This window comes from Leptodactylus fuscus, chromosome 5 (assembly GCF_031893055.1).
Source record: "Leptodactylus fuscus isolate aLepFus1 chromosome 5, aLepFus1.hap2, whole genome shotgun sequence".
Taxonomy (NCBI): Eukaryota; Metazoa; Chordata; class Amphibia; order Anura; family Leptodactylidae; genus Leptodactylus; species Leptodactylus fuscus.
Genome location: NC_134269.1, coordinates 146,540,047 through 146,565,297, shown reverse-complemented (window position 1 = coordinate 146,565,297; position 25,251 = coordinate 146,540,047). Strand labels below are relative to the sequence as shown.

The 25,251-nt window shown below is 41.5% G+C and overlaps 1 protein-coding gene across 6 annotated transcripts in view; it reads right to left on the bottom strand.

The window, feature by feature from the left end:
* Positions 1-25,251, bottom strand: part of GRIP1 (glutamate receptor interacting protein 1) — a 355,754-nt gene that overhangs the window by 218,840 nt on the left and 111,663 nt on the right. For 2 of the 6 annotated variants that reach the window (XM_075274404.1, XM_075274405.1), the window contains exon 1: positions 12,569-13,102. The exons of 1 other annotated variant lie outside the window; for it this stretch is intronic. In XM_075274404.1, coding sequence (XP_075130505.1) covers positions 12,569-12,701 — 133 coding nt within the window. In that variant the 5' untranslated portion in view covers positions 12,702-13,102. Of the gene's footprint in view, positions 1-12,568; positions 13,105-25,251 lie in introns of those variants that run through there. 3 more of the 6 variants (XM_075274407.1, XM_075274411.1, XM_075274410.1) reach the window with 2 other exon arrangements.

Below are 25,251 nucleotides of genomic sequence, written 5' to 3'. Positions count from 1 at the left end.
CTGAGCCCCACAGATTGATTAAGAAGACCCTAACCTAATGGTGTTTTCCACTTTGTAAATCGGTGCCTTTGTTGATAAGAAACTAACGTTATTTGCCAATATACAAATGAGCTCATTGCAGCAATTCAGGTATAGACATTGCTCCGAAATAGAAAATAGTAGCAATGCAGCTATAGCTCGAAATAACTAATTCACATATTGACAAAACCAGCAATCTCTCAGAAACAGATTTACAAGGGAAAAACACTGATATGGGTCACCCTAACCAACTTGCAGGTCTGGTTTATGGTGACAGACTCTCTATAAGGCATCGGATCCATACAGCATACAGGGACTAACATTATCATAATCTGTCAGGTACCGACGTGGCCCTATACTCTACAGCTGACATGCTACCCTCTACCAAAGAACTTTTAGCCTGAGACTGTTGCCTCCATCATTGCTCTATTCTCTGAGGCCTCCCTCAACTCCTATTATGTACCCTCTCTCTGTTGTATGGTATACCAATGTTCCTTATGGCTTTTGCCTCTACCTTATCATGCCCATAAATTAAATACATTATACTGCGAAGATTACTGAATTTCCCCATGGTGGGACTATTAAAGGATTATCTCATCTTATCTTACTCCTGTTTAAATTAGCTTATTTTAATTAACTTCTTTTGTTAAAAAAAAAATGCTAACATAAATGAAGAAAGCAGCAGGACATGAGGGCATTTTTCACCATATTCCTTTTATACTGAAATTTTGCACTATGAAAGGTGTGGAAACATTGCCAAACATTGTTCCAAATGACACTCCACATGATCCTTATAAAGCAGCCGCCCCATCAGGCCAGAGGCCATTTTTCACACAGTCAGGTCATTTTGGACAATGTAACAGTTTGTGCTGCATCTTGTTCCACAAGCCTGAGGGCATGTGATTGATTTTTTTTTACTAGTATTATTAATACACACATGCCAGAGGAGTGATAGATTTTACTTTGCAACTCAAGCTAATCACTATTGAAAGCCTTAGTGCTCTCTGGGGAGTGAGAGCCAGTAGACACCAGGAGCAGAGAGATGTATGTATCAGAACATTGAAGGTGGTGGAAGAATAGCAGATACACAATATTGCTACAAGTTAACACAGGATGCCGAAAGCTGGAGGTTATTTAATGCATGAAATGAAAGAGTACATTGAGCACTGAATAATATTTCCCTTTCCAGCAATGATGAAGCCACAACTGCTCTATGCGTTTTTCCACTGGCGGGGCGAAGTGAAATTGTCTGCATCATTTATTTTGTCAACTGTAATAAAACTAATTGATTTCTGTTTAGGTCCCTCTTCCCAATCTCTCCGCAGAATGAGCTCCGTAGCAAACCTGTGACTCACAAAGCGTTTCAATCCTAAGTGCCGCTATCTTCTATAATATAGGCAGGAAAAAGAGAAAAAAAAGGTTGGATTCTCACACATATCCATGGCTTCTCAACTGAGCAATGTTATAACTTCTATTTTACTAGATACTATATCTTTGTCTTTATTTTCCAATAAAACCAATTCTGATAGTGGCAGAGATTGTGAAATTGCTAGAAAATGCTCTGGTATTCTGCTACAGAATAGTGAAGAGAGAGACATGTTCCTTTCAATTTAACATACCGTATATATAGTCATATACACCAAGCCAAAACCATATGGTCTTATCACAAACCGTAACAGTTTTTGAAGTGATTTTTAACCCTGTGGGTTTTTAGAGCAAAACTTGAAAAATTGAGTGTCAATTACACAATTATTAACATCAATGTTATACAGTCCAATATGGTTTCCAGTTATACTGCAACTGCTCCACATGGCCATACTCTTATGCACTAACCAAGTTATATGGACATCTGTGGTCAGCTGAACTAAAGGATACAATATCAAATCGAGAAACAAAATTTGCTCAATACCAACCAATATTTGCTAATGTAATTAACAAATGTATGTATTATATACATAGTAATGGATCAATGGAGCGGGTTTGATTTTGTACAAATAATGGTAGTGGTAATGGACCTGGTATGGTGTTTCACCCTTATTTTCGGTAAGAATACATCATGGTCTTCCTCAGCACAACAGTTGTGATCACAGCAGTAGTGCTTCTAGTTTATAGAGTTCTCATCATTTACAGGTTATATTCTCTTACGGTTTAGACTCATTATTATTATTATTATTATTATTTTTATTTTTTAACAATGTCCTTCAAGGTACAACAGCATATTGTTACAGAGATTGCACACTATTGTTTTAACTTGGTATTCTGTATCCCAGCAATGCATGTGCTGACCTATCCACTCTATTCAACCATGAAAATATGGCATGCTTTTTAGACAACTCATTCCAGCCCGTAACACTGCATGCTCTATATCACAACTGCGCATCATGGCTAGTCCATAGTTATTTCTGTGTAATATACTTAAAAGGGCTATCCAGTTTCTAGTAATTAAGTTTAATGGAAGGTAATCCTAAAAATAGATAATTTATAAATGTATTCTGTGACCATTTATTCACTAGGTGACCGCTTTAGAAAACGTTGAGATGCCCATTCACATCTAGATAAAGCACAGAAATGACATAGAACAACAGAGCATTATAGATATACATGTATTTAGATGCACCGTACATTTTATGACATCGGTGAATATATGTGAATCTCCGGTATAACCCTTTAACACAAGTATAGGAAGCAATGCAGGACCCTACAGATCAGATAATGTTGTCCTCCAGTCAGGACACAAAGCCATACATTGGCAGAAGTACTTGAGATGTCATCACCAGATAAAGGCTCCTTTGTGATCACATGATTGATGTTCATCCAAGCAGCCAAAGCTCAGGTCCTGTCTCAGAATTCCTTTCCTGGCATGAAACTTTGAAGTTTGTCTCAAATAGGTTTGGAGAACACAGCATAGGATAATATTACTATATGCTCCTGAGTTTTGGGCCCCTTCACATGGAGTATACACTCGCTGATTCTGAACGAACATGTTCCGAATCAGCAGCATTAAAACAGATCCCATTGCCTTCTATGGGAGCCGGCATACGTGCGCTCCCCATAGAAATGAATGGGCTGCTTTTTTCCCTATACGTGCATATCACATTGAAAGCAATTAACTAAATATGGCTGTAGTAATACAAAATCTTCAATAAAAGGGAAAAACAACTCCGTGACAGATTTTTACTTATGACATAACATATGTGGAATTCCATTCATTCAAATCACAAAGCGAGTAAAAATGATTCACCATTTACAAATGAATTGCTCCATGTGGAGGTTGATAGGTCTGAATTACACTGTATTCATCATGGTTCTATATAATAGTCACTATATGACCACAAATACATGGACAGCCCTAGCCATGAGTCTCAGGTGTTTCAACTACAAACACTGCACAAGGGTACATAAGATTTAATCTTCATGAAGTCAATCCAAAGTGCTCAACATCTTTAAACATGGCACTGTCATAAGAAGTCGTCTTTGCCACAAGTCAGTTTGGGAAATCTGATTTGCAAGATGGGCTTGGGTCAAATATATGTGACTTTTGGATGGGGACATGATGAATCATGTTTAATAGTCATGTTTTTAAGGGTTGAAGCACTGTCCGTGACATCCACTAAAGGGTAATGTTAAGGGTAAAGAATATATAAAATTTTATGTAATTGACTTTCAAATTGGTGTTTAAAGCCGGTATATACTTTAAAGGTCATTTTATTTTTTCGGTTTGTGAAATTTCCAAACATTATAACTAACATTAAATATAGAGAAAAGACTGAATCAGTCCCATTGCCACTGGTGTATAATATCGAGCACCTTGCCATGCAATCTGCCTTTAGAACATTATTGAAGGAATGACTCGTTCTAAAGGCTCACTGAATCCCAGCATGAAATTCCATGACCAAGTCACTGCTTACGAGCCTTACATCACCATGCACAATGTCAAGTGTTGAATGGAGCAGCATAAAGCACACCACCACTGAAGTTTAGAGCTGTAAAAATGCGTTGAATCAACTTCTCTATCTGGCTCGGAGAATGCCAGGAGAAAGTCACTTGCCTGCCTGCATTGTGACAATTGTAAGTCTGGTGGACTATGTGGGTATTTTTCACTAGAATCCCCCCACTTGGCAGTGACCGTAAAACGCCACTTTTTGCCAAGCCAACGCATTTACATCATGTTGGGCCCTGGCCGGAGAAGCTCTCTAAATACTGCTATGCTAAAGATAAGAGGCTACTAGTGCACAGAATATAAATAAACATCTTTCTCATCTCTGCCATCTGCATAGAGCTCTGTCTGTGAGCAGGATACAGCCTTGCCAGAAGTGTGAACATTATTTTAGTTGCAAAGAGGCAGCAACTATATAATATATATCTAAGAATATTAATGCCTACAGATTTAGAATGAGATTTCATAAAAGCTCCTGCAGGAGTAATGCTTAAGTGTCCCAATACCTTTGTCCATATAGTGAATGTTATGTATACAAAACATAACACCACAATGTCAGGTAGTTTCTCCATGTTTTATGACCCAAAATGATTTATATGATCTGCATTGCAAGAGATTAAGTACCGCCATATGCTCAGAGCACTTCTTAAGATTAAACCCTAAGTGATTGTGCATTTTCTTTTCATAATTATGCAGAGCATTTTCCACGGACTACTTCATATGAAGATATCCCTACATAAACACTACAAGGGGTGAAACTGGAATTCAGACACTGAAATTGGTCTAATGGAAAAATTCTGCCTCAAATTCCTGAAGCAGAAAGTACTCGCAGATTCCTTGGCAGCCAGCTTCTACTATGTGGTACCAGCAGAGTGAAATGAGATTTGATTAATCTCATCCACGCACTGCACAAAAAAAAACATTTTTGAAAAGAATTTTTGAAAAACACAGCATGTAATTTTTAGCTGCGGAAGTGCTCATGTTTTCCCTATAGATTTAATAAGTGAAGAAAAATGCAATTAAAAAAAAAAAAAAGACTGTATCATATACAGTACAGTACAGTCTTCCTTGGTTCCGAGCCGCTGCACACTAAATCACGTACTGTACAGGGAGAGCTGGCAGCTTGCGTTTATGCGGGAGCTGACTTTTTCCTCATGGGAATGCATTGGCCAGCGTGGATTAGCCAGTGTACAGTATTCGGAAAATCAACACTGGCCAGGAGGCGGAGTCCAATATCGGACCACATTGGAGACTACTGTGGTCCGATCTTAGACTCCGCCTCCTCACAGATGAGCCTCCGGCAGAACCAGTGTTGATTGGCCAGTATACAGCATTCGGCCAATCCACACTGGTCAATTCATTCCTATGAGAAAAAGTAAGCTCCCTCGTAACAGCAAGCTGCCAGCTCTCCTGACTAGCAAGGACGAGCCTGCTGCAGAACCAGCGTTGATTTGCCGCAGGTTCGTCCTTGCTAGTCGGGAGTGCTGGCAGCTTTCTGTTACGAGGGAGCTTTACTTTTTAGCTAGTTGTAACCACGAAACGTCATAACCCGAGACCAGCGTAACCCAAGGACTACCTGTACACTGTCTACCAATAATTATTTGGACACCCTTGCAAATGAAGATATCTGCGGTCGTGATGTACGTCACGCCTTCCGCCGTTAAATAGGAAACAGGATTGGCATTAGTGCATTGGCTTTAGTGCAAGATGCCACGAAGTGCGTAGTTGTCCGATTTCGAGAAAGGGGTAATTGTAGGGTATCACAGAAATGGTCGATCCTTAAAGGACATAGCAAGCAAACTGAATTACCCAAAGTCGACAGTGGCCTAAGTGATTACGAAGTGGAAGGTGAATGCATATTCTCGGAATATGCCTAGAGTCAGCAGACCCCTGAGACTGGGAGGTAGAGACAGACAGATGCTGGCCAGAGAAACCGCACCCAAACGATGGCTCACATACAGCAGGAGTTTCAACAGGCATCCGGGAGTATTGTGTCGATCAGTACCATACGTAAGGAAGTATCTGCTGGGTTCTACCAATTATTCAATATGAATAAATGTTGTTTTTCTATTTTACCACAGGTGTCCAAATACTTATTGGTAGACAGTGTAGACAGGTTTGGGTCAAAGAAGTGGGACTCATATTTATTAGACTTTGTGGTATATCAGGTCTATCATGATACAGCAAATCAGATACTTCACTTTAACTTCAACAGTTCATTTTCAGATCACTGAGAATAAAGAAAACTTTCTCAAAAGTGGAATGACACAAGATAACTCATCTTTTGTACTGCTATACAGTTTAGAAAAAAAAGTCAATGGAAACTGGTCGAGCACTATTTTGTTTGGATCATAAAGAGTCTTTTTTTCCTTTTTGCTGTTACATATTACCTTGCCAACAAGAAAATACAATTGTTCATGCTGCGGCCTTCTCAGTAAGTGAATTACACAACAATTTGCTACTGCTTTAAGGTTCTCCAATACGGCAAAGCAAAAACAACAAAGGTTTTAAATTGCCACTTAAACATCTGAACAGCTGAGACACACAAAGTAAGTGAAACCAAATAATGACACCAGAACAGTGCACCGGGCATAAAACAAATACAGTATCAGCCAGAACATCCGGATAATGGACTGAACAGTGCTCAGGTTTATCAAACAAAGAATGTGGGTTTTCTAAATCTATTTCATTACGTTTATTAATACTGTTTAGAACCATTCTCAAACTATGTGAAGACAGAAGGCATCTAATGTAAAAAAAAACAAAACAAAGAGACTGGTATTAAAGGGATTTTCCTACTAACAACATGAACCCCCCCCCCCCCCCCGTGTACAAGATAGGATACAAGCGTCTAATCAGCTGATGGCCAAATGCACTATCCACTGGAAGTAAGCAGAATGTCAATAACCACAGATTAAGAAAACCCTGAGGAATTGATATAGAAAGTATATTGGAAAATTGTAGAACTTTTTATCATACAAACAATAACATTCGTCTGTCAACTCTGGTCTAAAACTGGACAATCCCTCTAAGGGGATTTTAAATCCTTGTCAGTTTCCCAGATACTATAGAATACTTTAAGTATGTTACATGTCATAAAAAAGGCTATGGTCATAGAAAACAACACTCAGGAAAACAAGAGGGAGAAGAAATTTCACCAGCTGTCCTGCTATATTAACAGATCATAACTTTAAGTTAAGTGCATCAAGGGAGGATATCATACCAAATAAATTCCTTCTACATTTTGCTTAAGTTGGGTTATTTGTAAGTACTTTGCAGAATGTATGATGAATGGGTTCTTCAAGTTTAGAGGTAATGCATAAATTAATAATAAGAAATGATATTACATACTGATCCCTAATATACTGTCCTACTGGTTCTACTGACTAAAAGATCATGGGACCTTGGTCTGGATAAGCTTAGAATGCCACAATATTTTATCCAGCATTTTTGACTGGATGAGAGACAGCGTATCCTAATGCAGCCTTAGTAAATAATAGTAGTAAACAACATTTCAACCCTATTTATTATGGTCTTTAGATTTGCTACTAAGCTTAGGCTATAGGCTGTTGTAGAAATAAATAAAAGCCTATAAATTCATTGGAGAACATGATTTTGTGCAATTCAGTAATATATTAACCTATGTATCTCCATAGACGATGTACACTTAAGCACACAATTGTCAGAATACATTTAACATAGTGCAGCACTTCCAATCATTCTGTGCCTGAGTGAGCCGTAAAACAATGAACTCTAATGGAAACATTTGCAGTGGCTCATACAGACAGATGAATTAGACAGAAAGCATCCTAATCTGCATTGTGCTACAATAATAGATCTATCCCTATGAAGCAATGAGAAACTAAGGGGTTAAAATAACAACCACAAGTATGTGTTGCATTTGGTGTTTTTTGTAAATCAGTACTATAAAGATGTAGAGTATTTCAGTAAGTCTGAAGTGCTGGCTGTCTCATAAGAATTGACTTTAAACTAAACGTAAGGTGCCCTTATTTATATTAGAGATCTTACACTATTACATTGGTTCTTGGTTAAGACAACGATCACACAGTGACAGTCTTTCAAGAAATCTTCTATAGTGGTGAGCAAAGATTACCGTCACCACTGCAAACATAATGCAATATGACACACCAGGCTCAGTGAGTACTGCATGGTCTGTAGTTTGCCTGTCACTGTCTCCGCAGGCAGATCTGGCTATTTGTAAACTAAAGGGACAAGTCAGAGATAGGCCAAGAGAAGAAAGGAATGACAAGCACACAAAATACAGAAAGACCCCCTCCCCTTTACTGTTGTGTAACTGCTGTCTTTTCAGGACAATTAAGAAGCAGGATTTCTGCAGGAATGGTCATGTTCACACGCTAGGTATCAAACAGATAAGACTAGTATAAACTGAGTACATGTACTAAACCCTATCTCCCCGTATGTAATAAATGACTAAAGCTCTCAGTATAGATAGATAGTAAAGTAACTATAAAAGTAACTGTAAAAGTAAAGCAACAAGTAAAGCTGGCTATATGAGAAGAATGTCTGTAAGGAGTCTTAACAATAAGCCTTGAAAACTGCATATCCAGTTGTATACATCATAACATTATAGAATGGTGTTATAATATTATACATGCATTATACTATGGAAAATCTCATTGGAACTCCTAAAATGCACAAGTTCAACAAGGCCAAAATCGTTCAGCACCATCCTATAGACCAGGGGTAGGGAACGTACGGCTCTCCAGCTGTTGCAAAACTACAACTCCCAGCATGCATACTGGCTCTGCTGTTCTGGGAACTCCCATGGAAGTGAATGGAGCATGCTGGGAGTTGTAGTTTCACAGCAGCTGGAGAGCCAAAGGTTCCCTACCCCTGCTATAGACTATTCTGAATGAAGTTGTCTTACAAGAACATTTGAAAGAACAACTTGGGATTCCCCCTGTGTTTGTAGGTGCCATGAGGGCACAAAGAGTATTAATCCTCTATCCGTTGTGGATTCAACGTGATCACAACCATGCACCCATTCACTAAAACAGGAGCACTGGCGAATTGAAGTTAATGGGAGTGCAAATGCAGCCCATCCAGCACAGGTATCACAACAAGGTGAAAACATCCCCCATTCTCAGGATCGGTGGTGGCATCAGTGGTCAGACGCCCACAAACTGCTATTTATCCTCTATCCTATTGATATAGGTTACTCTTTGTTGCATAACCCCTTTAATACATAGTGTGCCCTCATCCATCTGGAAAATATCGAAGAGGAAGGATGGAGCTAACTGGGGCCATTTCACCCACTGCAAAAATGCATTTACAAGAATGGCATTCATTCCAAGGGCTATATGTGTGAAAACACTTTAGGTGCCAATGGACAAGTGGTGTGAATTTCCAGTCATGTGAACTAAAAGCAATATAATAAAGTTTTCAGCAAATTTTATAGAATAGAACAAAAAGGTACAATGTGGAACTATTCAGCGTGATGTGCCATATTCACCAAAACATCCAATACACTCATACACAAAGTGCTGGAGTGAGTATTACACATAATGTTCCAATAATCAACAAATAAATAAAACTGCAACTGTGTGGTCTGTAAAATTTCTAGAAATTCTACAAACCTAGTATTTTTCTCCAACTCCAACTGCAAGTTTTCCATCAATAACTATAACATTTTTGGTATCACATTAAAGGCATATTATGTCCAGTGTAGAGAATCTAGAGTAGGGATCAGCAATCTTCAGTACTCCATCTATTGTGAAACTATAACTCCCAGCATGTATACTTGCTCTGCTGTTCTTGGAATTCCCACAGAAGTGAATGGAGCATGCAGGGAGTTGTAGTTACACAACAGCTGGAGGGCAGAGGGTTGCTGATCCTTGGTCAAAAGTGTATGTCACATGACAAATCCAGGTATGGAAGGAAAAAAAAAAACACTAGTAACTTCTAGGATAGTTTATAATATAACCATCACGCTGAGGATACAGATAATGTACATTACTATCCTCAGCAGAAGAAATGGCAAGACGGGGGCAGGGATCTATATACAACCTGGTGTAAAATTGGAATTGTACAGTTAGGAAACTGCATAACTTCAATAGCTGACTAGCCTATAAAGAGAAAACTACTAGAATGAAACTGTATAGGCAAGTATTAGCAAATCTGCTGGACCAATGCTATATACTCAGACATTATCAGATCAAAGCTGGGCCAATGCTGAATAGTCATGTGCTAGGAGATAAGCTGGACTGATAAACAATACTAATGTGCCATTAAATCTGAAGAACTGATGCTGTACAGTATAGCGAGTACTATCAGTTCTGCAGGACTGATGCTGTATACTCAGGTATTATCCATCCTCTGAACAGATACTATATAGATATGTATTATTAGTTCTGCTGGACCAATGCTGTACAGTATAGAGATGTGCTATCAGTTCAGCTGGACCAATGCTGTACAGTATAGTGATGTACCATCAGAGCAGCTGGACTGACGCTGTATAGTATAGCGAGTACTATTAGTTCTGCTGGACCAATGCTGTACAGTATAGAGATGTACCATCAGTTCATCTGTACTTATGCTGTATAGTATAGAGATGTGCTATCAGTTCAGCTGGACTTATGCTGTATAGTATAGAGATGTACTATCAGTTCAGCTGGACTGATGCTGTATAGTATAGAGATGTACCACCAGAGCAGCTGGACTGATGCTGTACAGTATAGAGATGTGCTATCAGTTCAGCTGAACTGATGCTGTATAGTATAGAGATGTACCACCAGAGCAGCTGGACTGATGCTGTACAGTATAGAGATGTGCTATCAGTTCAGCTGAACTGATGCTGTATAGTATAGAGATGTACCACCAGAGCAGCTGGACTGATGCTGTACAGTATAGAGATGTGCTATCAGTTCATCTGTACTTATGCTGTATAGTATAGAGATGTGCTATCAGTTCAGCTGGACTTATGCTGTATAGTATAGAGATGTACTATCGGTTAAGCTGGACTGATGCTGTACAGTATAGTAATGTACTATCGGTTCAGCTGGACTTATGCTGTATAGTATAGAGATGTACTATCAGTTCAGCTGGACTGATGCTGTATAGTATAGAGATGTACCACCAGAGCAGCTGGACTGATGCTGTACAGTATAGAGATGTGCTATCAGTTCAGCTGAACTGATGCTGTATAGTATAGAGATGTACTATCAGTTCAGCTGGACTGATGCTGTACAGTATAGTAATGTACTATCAGTTCAGCTGGACTGATGCTGTATAGTATAGAGATGTACTATCGGTTCAGCTGGACTGATGCTGTATAGTATAGAGATGTACTATCGGTTCAGCTGGACTGATGCTGTACAGTATAGTAATGTACTATCGGTTCAGCTGGACTGATGCTGTATAGTATAGAGATGTACTATCGGTTCAGCTGGACTGATGCTGTATAGTATAGAGATGTGCTATCAGAGCAGCTGGACTTATGCTGTATAGTATAGTGATGTACCACCAGAGCAGCTGGACTGATGCTGTATAGTATAGTGATGTACTATCGGTTCAGCTGGACTGATGCTGTATAGTATAGAGATGTACTATCAGTTTAGCTGGACTGATGCTGTATAGTATAGAGATGTACTATCGGTTCAGCTGGACTGATGCTGTATAGTATAGAGATGTACTATCGGTTCAGCTGGACTGATGCTGTACAGTATAGTAATGTACTATCAGTTCAGCTGGACTGATGCTGTATAGTATAGAGATGTACTATCGGTTCAGCTGGACTGATGCTGTATAGTATAGAGATGTGCTATCAGAGCAGCTGGACTTATGCTGTATAGTATAGTGATGTACCACCAGAGCAGCTGGACTGATGCTGTATAGTATAGTGATGTACTATCGGTTCAGCTGGACTGATGCTGTATAGTATAGAGATGTACTATCAGTTTAGCTGGACTGATGCTGTATAGTATAGAGATGTGCTATCAGTTCATCTGGACTGATGCTGTATAGTATAGAGATGTACTATCGGTTCAGCTGGACTGATGCTGTATAGTATAGAGATGTGCTATCAGTTCATCTGGACTGATGCTGTATAGTATAGAGATGTACTATCGGTTCAGCTGGACTGATGCTGTATAGTATAGAGATGTGCTATCAGTTCATCTGGACTGATGCTGTATAGTATAGAGATGTACCATCAGTTCAGCTGGACTGATGCTGTACAGTATAGTAATGTACTATCAGTTCAGCTGGACTGATGCTGTATAGTATAGAGATGTGCTATCAGTTCATCTGGACTGATGCTGTATAGTATAGAGATGTACTATCGGTTCAGCTGGACTGATGCTGTACAGTATAGTGATGTACCACCAGAGCAGCTGGACTGATGCTGTACAGTATAGAGATGTGCTATCAGTTCATCTGGACTGATGCTGTATAGTATAGAGATGTACTATCGGTTCAGCTGGACTGATGCTGTATAGTATAGTGATGTACCATCCGATCTGCTGGTTACGCACTATATTGCAGCATACTCCTGTCTGGTGTACAATGTATTGCACAAGCAGAGCAGACAACATACCACCTGCTGTGCCCACATAATGCACAGAGAGCTCTTACTTCTGAAATGCTCGGAAGCATAGTAATAGACATCCTCGTAGCCCTCATGGTAATCCTCTTCTGGTCGGTACTTCTTGCCTTTCCTTCTCCTGGATCTTCTGATCTGCCTGACGAAGCCCAGAAACCTGTCCATAGCTCCGGCTTGTAGTCCTGGTGCCCGGCTGCTTAGACGAGACAGACTGGGTGCAGGGCGGTGCGTGCGGGCATCCACTGGGGACCTGTCACCGCTATGTGTGGACTGCTCTCACCTGCTTCTTCACAATGAGTCATTCATCTCCCCAGAGGCAGCAGGTTTCCTTGGCAGTGAGGTGCGGTTGGGGTGCCCCAGAGGGGCAGTGTGTAGTAAACTTGCCTGGCTCTGTGACTGAGTGTGTGGTGTGTGTGAGAGGTCTCCCTGCACTGACATGTCTCTCCCCCCTCTCCCCCTCCTCTGCTGCCGGCTTTCCATCATTGGGAGAGGGGGCTGGAGGGAGACGCCTTGCTGTCAGGGCTGAACCATTGTGCTGCAGAGCAGGAGCAACAACCCGGTCGGCCAGCCTGCTCCTTGTGTTTGTTTGGGGACCAAAGACAAAAACTCAAGGTTAGCTCCCCCTCACCACAAGCTTATGATAACAATAGTGGTGCAGCCCACAAAGGATAACAATACTATCAGATACAAAACCAACATTCACTGCACTATAGTATCCCATGGCAGGTACATGAGCTACACACATACTGCATGACAGTATCACTACAATATCAGGTACATAAACCGCACACATACTGCATGATAGTATCACTACAATATCAGGTACATAAGTCGCACACATACAGCACTATAATATCACTACAACATCAGGTACATGAACTGTACAAATACAGCACTATAGTATCACTACAATATCAGGTACATGAGCTACACACATACTGCACTATAGTATCACTACAATATCAAGTACATGAGCTATACATATACTGTATGATAGTATCACTACAGTATCAGGTACATAAGCCGCACACATACTGCACTATAGTATCACTACAATATCAGGTACATGAGCTACACACGTACAGCACTATAGTATCACTACAATATCAGGTACATGAGCTATACACGTACAGCACTATAGTATCACTACAATATCAGGTACATGAGCCGCACACATACAGCATTATAGTAAAAAGTAAGATCCCAGTAAGGCTTAATGGAGGTATAAAGTAGCTTTTTATTGATTTACATTGCACTGTGCCACACGTGTTAAAGCAGAGTAAGCATGAGCAATGTTTCGGCAATTTCTGCCTTTCTCAAGCTCGTTGCATGCAATGCAGTCCAGTGTGCTTTCAGTACAGTTGAGGCCAGTATTGAGAGAGGATAGGTATCCTTGGATTGGGTGAATTCCTTTTTTTTTTTTTTTAATTCTCATTTTATTAAGATTTTTTACAACATTTTACAAAGAAGAGATGTTCACCATATATAGACACTAATACAATAACAAGGAATATTGTACAATATAGTTATAGTACAATACCTAAAGAGGTAAGTTCTGTAAATATTTTGTGAGGAAATAAAAGAAAATAAACATAAAGAAATGACACGTACCATAACGCCAACCAGCAATGGAAAACGTAAAGAAGTATAAAGGTATTCGTGAAACAATCCTATACTAGGGTGAATTCCTAATCCAGAGTTAGCATTCACTGTCTCGTGGTACAGGGTATTGGTGTCCCTGTGGTAGGTCTTATGTCAAGGCCTGGATATTGTCAGGATATTGTCCAATTCCTGTCCGTGGGAAGTTCCTGCGTTATTCTGGAGACTGGCCAAGTTGAGGACCCCAGTAGGTGCTGCTGATGGCGTTGGTAGGAGGGGAGCAGGTGTTGCCTCTATACCAGGGCTAAATACAGTCAAGTCAGCCGCTGACTGCTATACCAGGACTAAATACTGTCACATCTTACAATGACGGCTGTACCAGGACTATATGCTGTCACGTCACCCGCTGACTAATATAACAGGACTAAAAAAAGCTAGTGGAACCCATGGTATTCAATGGGAGGCGCTTTTTTCAGCATGGAAAATTCAGCACCAAATAAAGCGCTATTTTCCTCCGTGTGAATAGAACCTAAGACCAGCTCTTCTGACAGTGGAGAGATATTGCTGCCAAAATTAATGGCACCGATATCTCTAGCACAGGGGCACATACCGTGAGAGCTGGCAGTACAGTGAATTCAGTCTTTCGAGTGGTATGTAATGCCACCCATCTCTGAGGACATGAAAGGTCTAGGTATAGGACAGCTGTTGGACCTGCTCCATAATTTGCAGCTCTTCAATTCGGCCCAGAAACACAGCCGCAAAAACAACGGCCGTATGTACGGGACCACAAATATAATAGTCCACAATATTATCCACAATTGAGGATAAAAAGTGTGGACATGTGCATTAAAATTTAATAACTCCATGTGCCTCATATTAATAGCAGTTAACCTCATCATGTCCCTGACATTATCCTCTGTGTACCTCACATAAAAGTTACTGATATGTGAGAGACATGGAGGTTATAATTAAGTATCTTCATTATTAGTACCCCCATATATCTCACATATTAGTAACACTTATGTGAAGCATACAAGGGTTAATGTGAGTGACATGATGGGGTTAATTGCTATTAATGTGAGGCACATGGAGTTACTGAAACTAAATTAATCCCCCCAAACGCCTGACATTAATAGGCATACAGTAGTAACTCCAGCATGTACCTGTAATTTTTTTATTTTCACTTTGCTTGCACCTCTCCTCTGTTACTTCTCTTCTGTGCTGGACAGCAGGAGCTCGGCAGGGTCCATCTTCTGTATAGGGATAAGCCTCGCCCCCTGGGCTCTCCTCAGCCTTCCAATTGGTGGGCAGAGGGCAGCCAGAGAAGGGGGTGGGGAGGAAGCATTCCGAGAGCACTGAATGGAGCTTCCTCGATCAATAGCAGCTACATACAGTGTCCTTGCCACACATACTTTCCCTATATTAATAGGGAAAATATTACATCGCCAGGGGGCCCCTGCAAGTGATGGGACCCTGGGCAATTGTCCAGTTTGCCCCTCCCCTCCAACGCCGGCCCTGGATAAGATAATCAATGTAATTCACTTTAAAGGAAGTCTATCACCACCCCAAGCATATTCAACTGTCACCACTGTGTTACAGAGCACCTTACAGTAATAAACATTATACCTCTGTGATGTCACTATTATGAAACAAAACACTGATGCCTTATGGAAATGAGGCAGTTGGTGCACTGGGGGCGGGCCTTCAGATCCCTGGTGAATTGTTCTTGCTACATAGACTCCTACCATCTCCCACCTGCTGCACCCCATACGGTCGGATTTGTTCTTACCACTAGTATGACATCACCCATCCTACTTGAGCAGCAAAAAAAAATGTTACAGAAGCTGAAGCTCCGCCCCCAGTGCACCACACTGCTTCATTTGTATTCAAAGTTGTTTTTCTTCAAATCTAAAAAGTGACATACATAAAAAGGTATGCTGTTTATCACAGTAATTTGCTGTGTTAGGGTCTGTTCTCCAAACGGCTAGCCGCAACTGCATCGGCATCCCGGTCCTGATTAGGCCCGAATGAAAGGGCCTAATCAGGAGTGAGTGTCGAGCCACGGCTGACTAAGCCACAGAATCCACGGCAAGATAGGGCATGTCGCTTCTTTTTCCCACTAGCTGAAAAAAAAGTGAGTGTCTCCCATTGAACTGAATGGAAGCCTTATTGCAGGCGGATTTTGAGGCGGATTCCGCCTCAAAATCCGCCTGCAAAAGACTCTGTTTGAACATAACCTTATGGGATTGTAATAGGAATATTCTTGGAGGAGGCAATAGACAGCCTTGAAAGTTATTGTTAATTACTAACAAAAAAAATTGTGAAAATATATATTATACACACACAAATATATATATTATATATAAACTGTGCGACAGTAAGCTCACCCTTTGCGCCTTTAAGTGCATCAGCTCCCACACAGGGCAGCCACACTGACTCAGAGGAGCCAAACAGAGTAGATAATTGGTGACCTCTTGGAGACTTGCAGGTCTTGGGAAGCAATGGCACAACAGGTGTGACTGAGAAAAAGATAGCTAATCTCAGTTTAATCATTTACTACAGCCAAGACTAGAAATATTTCACTCGCCATGTAATCACCCAAGAGTGTTCTTGACATTTCCAGAACTAAGTCAGGCTGCAGAAGTGTCAAACATATTTTAGTACAAGAATTTTGAGGGTACCATCTATAAACACATTAAGGCGTAACTAATGTTCCTTCAACTTTTGCTTTTCTGTCAGCATGGGTGTCATTAATAACTACTGTAATGTACCCAATTACATGGGGGCTCCTTTTATGTGAAATCCTGCACTCAAATTCACTTTCTTTCTCTATTGAGAATGGAGCTATTTTGCACAGCTTCTCGCTGTGTAGTGGTGGACAGGCTCTTGCATAATGCAGGGAAGTGGAGCCTGGCAGAGGGGTTCACTTCTAACTGTTGTAGCTTGGGCTCTTTATACTGTAGAAACAGCAATGCAAACAGCAAATCAAGAATGCCACAAACCATTCGTATAAGTTTTACAAGGCAATAAAACAAGAACAGAAGTAAACTTACAAGACTAGCTGTCACCTCAAGGTATACTGGCATAGCATAGTCTCAACATTTTATAGTGTTCCAGCCGGCTTCCCTCAATGTATAGAACAGAAATGTACATATGTTTGCTGGTCACTGGTTTGGAATTTTCATCAAACAGTAACAAGACATTCTATGAACAAGAACTGAAGTGAAAGAATCATCAAAACGTAATTTTAACCCTTACCAATACATGGTGTCATAGGAAAGACATCATATTAGAACAAAAATATAACAGTTGGCCAACTATGAAGAAATGAATGCATGTGAATATAAGAAACTTTGTAATATATCTTATTAAAGGGGTATTCCCATCTCAAGGATCCTATCTATACTGGTAGTTTATGTAAATGACAGACTTTTCCTAAATATATTGCTTTAGAAATGCTGCTTTGTTTACCTGCTTTGTGAAGTTATTCCTCTATTGTTTACACGGCATTACCATAACCACGGACCTGTGAGATAGGACTAGTGACTTCACTCACTACTCTCACTGTTATCTACAGATCTGCCAGCAGGACAATTAGTTCAGCTAATTACAGTCTTCTGATAAAACTGAGTCTGTTATCTCTCTATGTAAACACACATAAGCTTCTGCTTTCTCCTTAGAAAAAGGAACTCATTGAAGTCAATGGGAGGCTTTTTTTTCAGCGCTGAAATTACACACCATATTCCTCACCATCTTCCTCCGTGTAAATGGACCCTTTTAGTCATTTTTTTTTTTTTTTTTTTTGCATAATCAATTTCTAAGAGCTGTAAATTATTTAGTGTTTTGTTTGTTTGTTTTTTTACAGGAAAACCTGTCAATTTTATTGATACTATTTTTGGAAACATAGCACTTTTTGTTCTCTTTTTAAAACAGTTTTTTGTGATCGACAGTTCAAAAAGTAATTCTGCTATAATTTAAGATTTAAAAAAAAAAAAGTTTTTTTCGGGTCAAAAAATGTTTCTATAAAAATGTCTGTTGCTGCTATTAATGAGTTAATAAATGCACCCATATACCTTTAGCCATGTTTTGAGTGATTTGTGGATATTTCTGGAAGCTCCCGGTATCTCCTGCATTTGTTTAGCTTCCTGCTATCTCACTTCCTCACTAACCTCTCTTACCTTACTCCCACCTCACTCCCCCACCATACATTCCCTCCCTCCCTCTCTAGCTATCCCGCACTTCATTACCTACTCAGCCCAACCCCCAACCCATATTATATCATATTAAAAACTTACCCTCCATGCTTCTTGCTGCGAGACGGCTTCTCCTCCTGTACTGATTCTGTCTGTCCAGTGATGATCCACCTCCACTTCTCATGTGTGGATGTGCAGTAGAGGTGAAATATTGGCAGCAGTGCGCATAGCACTTTGAGAAGAGTGCACATCTTACAGAATCACTACAGGAGGGGGAGCAGTCTTGCCGAAAGAAGCGTGGAGGGCAAGTATAATGGGATGGATGGAGGGGAGTAATAGTGACAATCCGTTTCCGGAAATGGGGAAACTGATAGTCATCGTATAATCAGAAAATGTCCCTGGGGCGGTCATGTGATATACACTCACCGGCCACTTTATTAGGTACACCTGTCCAACTGCTCGTTAACACTTAATTTCTAATCAGCCAATCACATGGCGGCAACTCAGTGCATTTAGGCATGTAGACATGGTCAAGACAATCTCCTGCAGTTCAAACCAAGCATCAGTATGGGGAAGAAAGGTGATTTGAGTGCCTTTGAACGTGGCATGGTTGTTGGTGCCAGAAGGGCTGGTCTGAGTATTTCAGAAACTGCTGATCTACTGGGATTTTCACGCACAACCATCTCTAGGGTTTACAGAGAATGGTCCGAAAAAGAAAAAACATCCAGTGAGCGGCAGTTCTGTGGGCGGAAATGCGTTGTTGATGCCAGAGGTCAGAGGAGAATGGCCAGACTGGTTCGAGCTGATAGAAAGGCAACAGTGACTCAAATAGCCACCCGTTACAACCAAGGTAGCCAGAAGAGCATCTCTGAACGCACAGTACATCGAACTTTGAGGCAGATGGGCTACAGCAGCAGAAGACCACACCGGGTGCCACTCCTTTCAGCTAAGAACAGGAAACTGAGGCTACAATTTACACAAGCTCATCGAAATTGGACAATTGAAGATTGGAAAAACGTTGCCTGGTCTGATGAGTCTTGATTTCTGCTGCGACATTCGGATGGTAGGGTCAGAATTTGGCATCAACAACATGAAAGCATGGATCCATCCTGCCTTGTATCAACGGTTCAGGCTGGTGGTGGTGGTGTCATGGTGTGGGGAATATTTTCTTGGCACTCTTTGGGCCCCTTGGTACCAATTGAGCATCGTTGCAACGCCAAAGCCTACCTGAGTATTGTTGCTGACCATGTCCATCCCTTTATGACCACAATGTACCCAACATCTGATGGCTACTTTCAGCAGGATAATGCGCCATGTCATAAAGCTGGAATCATCTCAGACTGGTTTCTTGAACATGACAATGAGTTCACTGTACTCCAATGGCCTCCACAGTCACCAGATCTCAATCCAATAGAGCATCTTTGGGATGTGGTGGAACGGGAGATTCGCATCATGGATGTGCAGCCGACAAATCTGCGGCAACTGTGTGATGCCATCATGTCAATATGGACCAAAATCTCTGAGGAATGCTTCCAGCACCTTGTTGAATCTATGCCACGAAGAATTGAGGCAGTTCTGAAGGCAAAAGGGGGTCCAACCCGTTACTAACATGGTGTACCTAATAAAGTGGCCGGTGAGTGTAGGTAACTGTACATTTTTGATTAACTATGCTATTTAGAAAGTAGGAAGGTGTTTAGATTAGAGTAGGTATTTCTAGTTATGCCGGACAACACCTTTAAAGAGGACCTTTCACCACTTTTGGGCACATGCAGTGTTATATACTGCCAGAAAGCCGACAGTGCGCTGATTTCAGCGCACTGTCGGCTTTCCCGATCTGTGCCCGGTGTAAAGAGCTTACGGTCCAGTACCGTAGTGCTCTATGGTCAGAAGGGCGTTTCTGACCATTAGCCAGAGACGTCCTTCTGCCTCGCGGCGCCTATCGCGCTGTGCTGTGGAGCGGGGAGGAACGCCCCCTCCCTCTGCTCACACAGCTCGTCCATAGACGAGCATTATCAGGAGCGGGAGGGGGGGGGGTGTTCCTCCCCGCTCCACAGTACAGCGCGATAGGCGCCGCGAGGCAGAAGGACGTCTCTGGCCAGTGCCGCACCTCCCATGAGGCGACCTGAAGCGAGCGCTTCAGGCGGCACTATGCCAGGGCCTCAGGGAGGGCGGCATTTTTGCTAACCTAAGCCAGTCCAGGACAAGCTGTCCTGGACTGGCTTATCACCGAGCGGTGGTTTGGGGAGGCCACTGAAGCAGCGCTGCTCCGGCAGCCTCCCCTCACGCTCAGGCAGAGAGCAGGCAGTCTCCGGGCCTACTCTCTGTCGGCGAACGGGGCTAAGCCCCGCCCCTTCACTCGGCCACGCCCCCGATCCACCCGGCCACGCCCCCGATCCGCCCCCTCCTCCCGGCAGGGGGGGGGGGCGGCTTTCTGCAGTTAGCTCGGGCGGCGAAAGGGGAAGGTTCACCCCTGTCTCTGGCTAATGGTCAGAAACGCCCTTCTGACCATAGAGCACTACGGTACCGGACCGTAAGCTCTTTACACTGGGCACAGATCGGGAAAGCAGACAGTGCGCTGAAATCAGCGCACTGTCGGCTTTCTGGCAGTATATAACACTGCATGTGCCCAAAAGCGGTGAAAGGTCCTCTTTAACTCAGTTCACATGCAGGGAAAATAATATTACAGTTGTATTGCATTATTTAATATTGAGGAAGAGGGGATTAATGTATTATAATTGTATTTGAAAAGGCAGGCGTAGACAAACCCTAGGTTCACACTAGTGGTCGTGTCTCCATTGTTCGGGATCCACATGGGGGCTATAATAGACTGTAATGGGGTCCACCAGGTTTCTGACATTTTTATCATGAAACCAGCAGAGAAAAAAGTCCTCCTTGCAGGACATTTCTCTCTGCCAATTTTAGGCGGAATCTGCTGCGAAGACTCCTCCGAGCCTTGGAACAACAAAGAACGCTGAACCTTAAAAGGGGAGAAAATGACTTATTCACACTAATATTTTGTTTTAATGTGGTCAAGACATAATTTAAATGAACAGAAGTGCAAGGTTCATAGAGAGTATACTATATAATATAGGCGTTCTGTTCATTTACGAGGTTAACAATGTAGTTTTGTGAGAAGAATAGTCAGGATGTACCACATTATATATGAGTGTTTCAACATTTTACTGCATAACCCCAGAGAGCCACTTTAAATAAAACCTAAGATAAATTGCTTCACAGGAGAAAAAACTAAAATGTATGAGGTTTCCTGCATGGATTATAACTCAATGGTGGCAATCATATCCATTCTGTCGCCTATTGCTTTTATGCCACTTTTATCAGTAGTCATTAGGTTTTATAGCTTATTTGCACTGTAAGTGTCCTTTTAGATCCCGCTGGCAGCAGTGTTTTGGTCTTTATTACTATTATGAAGCGCAGTCCAAATCTTTGCGGATGTCCTTAGGCATGACCCTTTCATCTCCACATTTCTCAGGCATCAAAACACTCTTCAAAAGAATCATCAAGCCTGAATGAGCATAGGGAAGTATTTTTATCTAGAAAGCCACACGGTGGTATAAAAATTCATTGCCCCGCTGTCTTTACCTGCCTAAACAGAGGAAAAGTAAACATAGCTCCCACATTAAAGGTGCACCATTTGTCACGCAGACCAAAGAAGAACTCCGCTTTTAGGAGTTCAGGGAAATGGGAAGCGTAGCAGCTGCTTACAAATTGCATCTTACAAGCTGCTTATTAGATTCACATCTGTTTAGTAAACTAGAAGCAAAAGTTTCTACTTCATGTAAACAGCTAACAATACTTTAGGTTTACACTAGAGAAGCATTAGCTAGCACGTAACATAGACTTTCAAGGATGAACACCTACAGAAAATTCCAGGCAGAGCAGAAAGTGACAGTATTAACGTGACTGTCGCTCTCCTGTTACTGAAAGCCAAATGTAGTATCCGTAGTGTGTATCACGTGGATAAAATAGTATCCTAGACCACAGCTTTAATTTGTAATGCCGAGATACATCCGAGCAATAATAATATGCATATATTTCAAACTGTGGTCACTGTCTCAGACTACTCCAAATCCTTATTAACAGGGAACCAATAGTAAAGTTACAAGTTATCGTCCAGGGAGGGTCAACGGGCTCTCGCCGTCCGCAGGTATACCAATAGTCAGACCAAACTCTTATCAGGAATTCCTAGAACAATAATTGTGCTCCTGCCGTGGTCGGTACGGAACCTACTCGGACAATAGTGATAGGTATATTAGAGATGGCAGTATTTAGAACCCCCTGCCTAGTCTAGGCAGGAATCTTGAGCAGTCTTGAAAAGACTATTAGTCAGGATGCCTAGGAGTCTAGTCTACATGCCATTCCTATTTGTCATACTATGAACAGCATAAGAACCAGGGACCTAATAGTCCGCAGACTTTCGGTTACAATTATATCTATGGGAATGCCGCTGACATGCTGCGATTTCCAGAACCGCGCTGGTTTTGGAAATTGTGTCGTTTCTGTGCCGCGGATTTAACCGGATAGTGGGCATGGGATTTGCAAGAATCCCATCCACTTTGCAGTTACTGTAAGGGTATGTTCACATGGCAGAAACCTTTTCCGCCGTGTGACTTTCCCGCGCAGATAGCGGCAGTGCTTCGGCATCCAGCTCCTGATTAGGCCCAAATGAATGGGCCTGATCAGGAGTGGGTCTCGAGCTGCGGACGCCGCGGCTGACTCAGCTGTGGAATCTGCGGGAAGATAGGGCATGTAACTTCTTTGTCTTGCTAGCTCATAAAAAAAATTGCTAGTGGAAAAAAAAAAGCGAGGGACTCCACGTCACAATCCGCCTCCAAAAAAGTCTGTGTGAACAGACCCTAAAACGTCGCAGTTTTTCCCGCGGCGTTTCCGCTGTGGGCAAATATTGCAGTTTCTGCCGTGGACAAATTGTGGTGTTCCTAGCCCGTGGGGTTCCAGCCTTAAAGTAATTCATATTTCAAATACTACACACAAAGGCAATTTAAGTGTTGAGGCTTCTTATCAGACACATGTACAGTATATATGCCTCTTTAGTATTCACCCAGCATGATGAAAGCCATTAGGATGGCAATCACAAGCTAAATATTGTTAGGCCGCCATGACAGCATGTTACAGCCACAACATTTGAAGGTACTAAGCAACGTACTTGTAAAAGGTATAGCAAGTCGAGTACAAGAATGGAAACCAGAACATTAGTCATTGAAGTGATAAATTGCTTTAGTGTACTGACTGGAGAATAAAATGGATACAGTTACCATAGATTTTAATATTAATGTGTCCTCTAGTCATCTAAAGTACATGTAAAGTTTTACATATCTTCAGACTTGTGATGTGAATAAAGTTTATACTTTAACTATAGAAAGCAATGCAGTTATGCCCAGGGGCAATTTTTAATCACTTGGCCATAGAAATGCTTCACTGAAGAGCAGAGAGAGTACAAAAGGTGAGGCTTTGTCTGAATGTACCTCTAAAATAACAGCTACATAACATAACGCCAGAGGTTATCAGAAGAACCTGGGAGAGAGAACCACAGCAGAATATAATGGTATTAGCTCCTGTAGCAAGGAATTGTCAAGAATAAAGCAAATAGGAATTGACATGTAGGAAGCGGTTATTGTGAAAGGGCTACCATAACAATTACAGATCAGAGGTGCAGGTCTCACACCATGACACCACATTGTCCATAACGTCAAACCAACCATATTGACTTGTAAGCAAATCCTGTGGTGCAGTTTGGTCGCCAGCAGTCAGTAATATATATCAATTATTATTCTCTCCTTGTTTCACAATATGCCAACTCCTATGTGGTATATTAGAATTCAATATTGTGTAACTATCCGCTAGCCCTGACAACTATAAACTGAATATTCTGGCAAACAAATAACTGATATGGGAACACTGCACTGTCATGTATAGTTAGCAAATCGTTCACAGGCTTCTATCAGTTGTAAGCAGACATATTGTCTCTGCGCTACCTAGGCAATCTGCATGTCGACAGACAGTATCAATGGATATGGCCCAGCTCAAAATTTTTGGGTGTTCTAGGGCAGGGCTTCTAAAAAATTTCCGAACAAATGCCACTATGCTCTACACATGATAGCTTCACCAGGGGCAACCAAATACTACAGTACCTATAACACCAGATGATATACTTTAGCACAAAATACCTCTCAGCAAGGCCAAATACCAGTATCCAGTAGAAAATACCATCCAGATGCAAAATACTTCTCTGAACATGCAGCACAACATTTTACCCTAGTAATGCTAAACAAATACCTAAGCAGAAGTGCCAAACACCACACTATAGTATCACTGCTAGTATCATTGTTTCTCAACTTTCCCCTTATAATAGCAGGGGCAGTCTACTCAATGTCCATTGGCAGCAGAATTGTCCCCAAACCTACAAAACTTGCAGCAAATCATTCCCCTGCTCCATACCTGCCACACTGTCAGACGCATCCCCAAAACCATAAGAAGAGGTAAAAGGTAAACCTCCTGCCTCCAGTACTGGAATATAATGCCTCTGCTTCCAGATTAGGGCATTCCTCCTGCAAACTCTGGCTGTACTGATCCTGGGGAGTCTGCACTCATAATACAAGTCTGGCATTATCAGTGCAGTTTCTGCTTGAGGGTCCATTCACACGGAGGAAAATGGTGAGGAGTTTGGTGTGGAATATCAGCACTGAAAAAAAGCCTCCCATTGACTTCTCAATGAGCTCATTGAAGTCAATGGGAGGTTTTTTTTTCAGTGCTGAATTTGAGGCAAATTCCACACCAAATTCAGCACCATTTTCCTCTGTGTGAATGGACCCTCAGGCTGCGTTCACACAAAGTTTTTTGGTCAGGAAACTGACTCAAATTCCTCCTCCTAAAAACGCCTCACCATA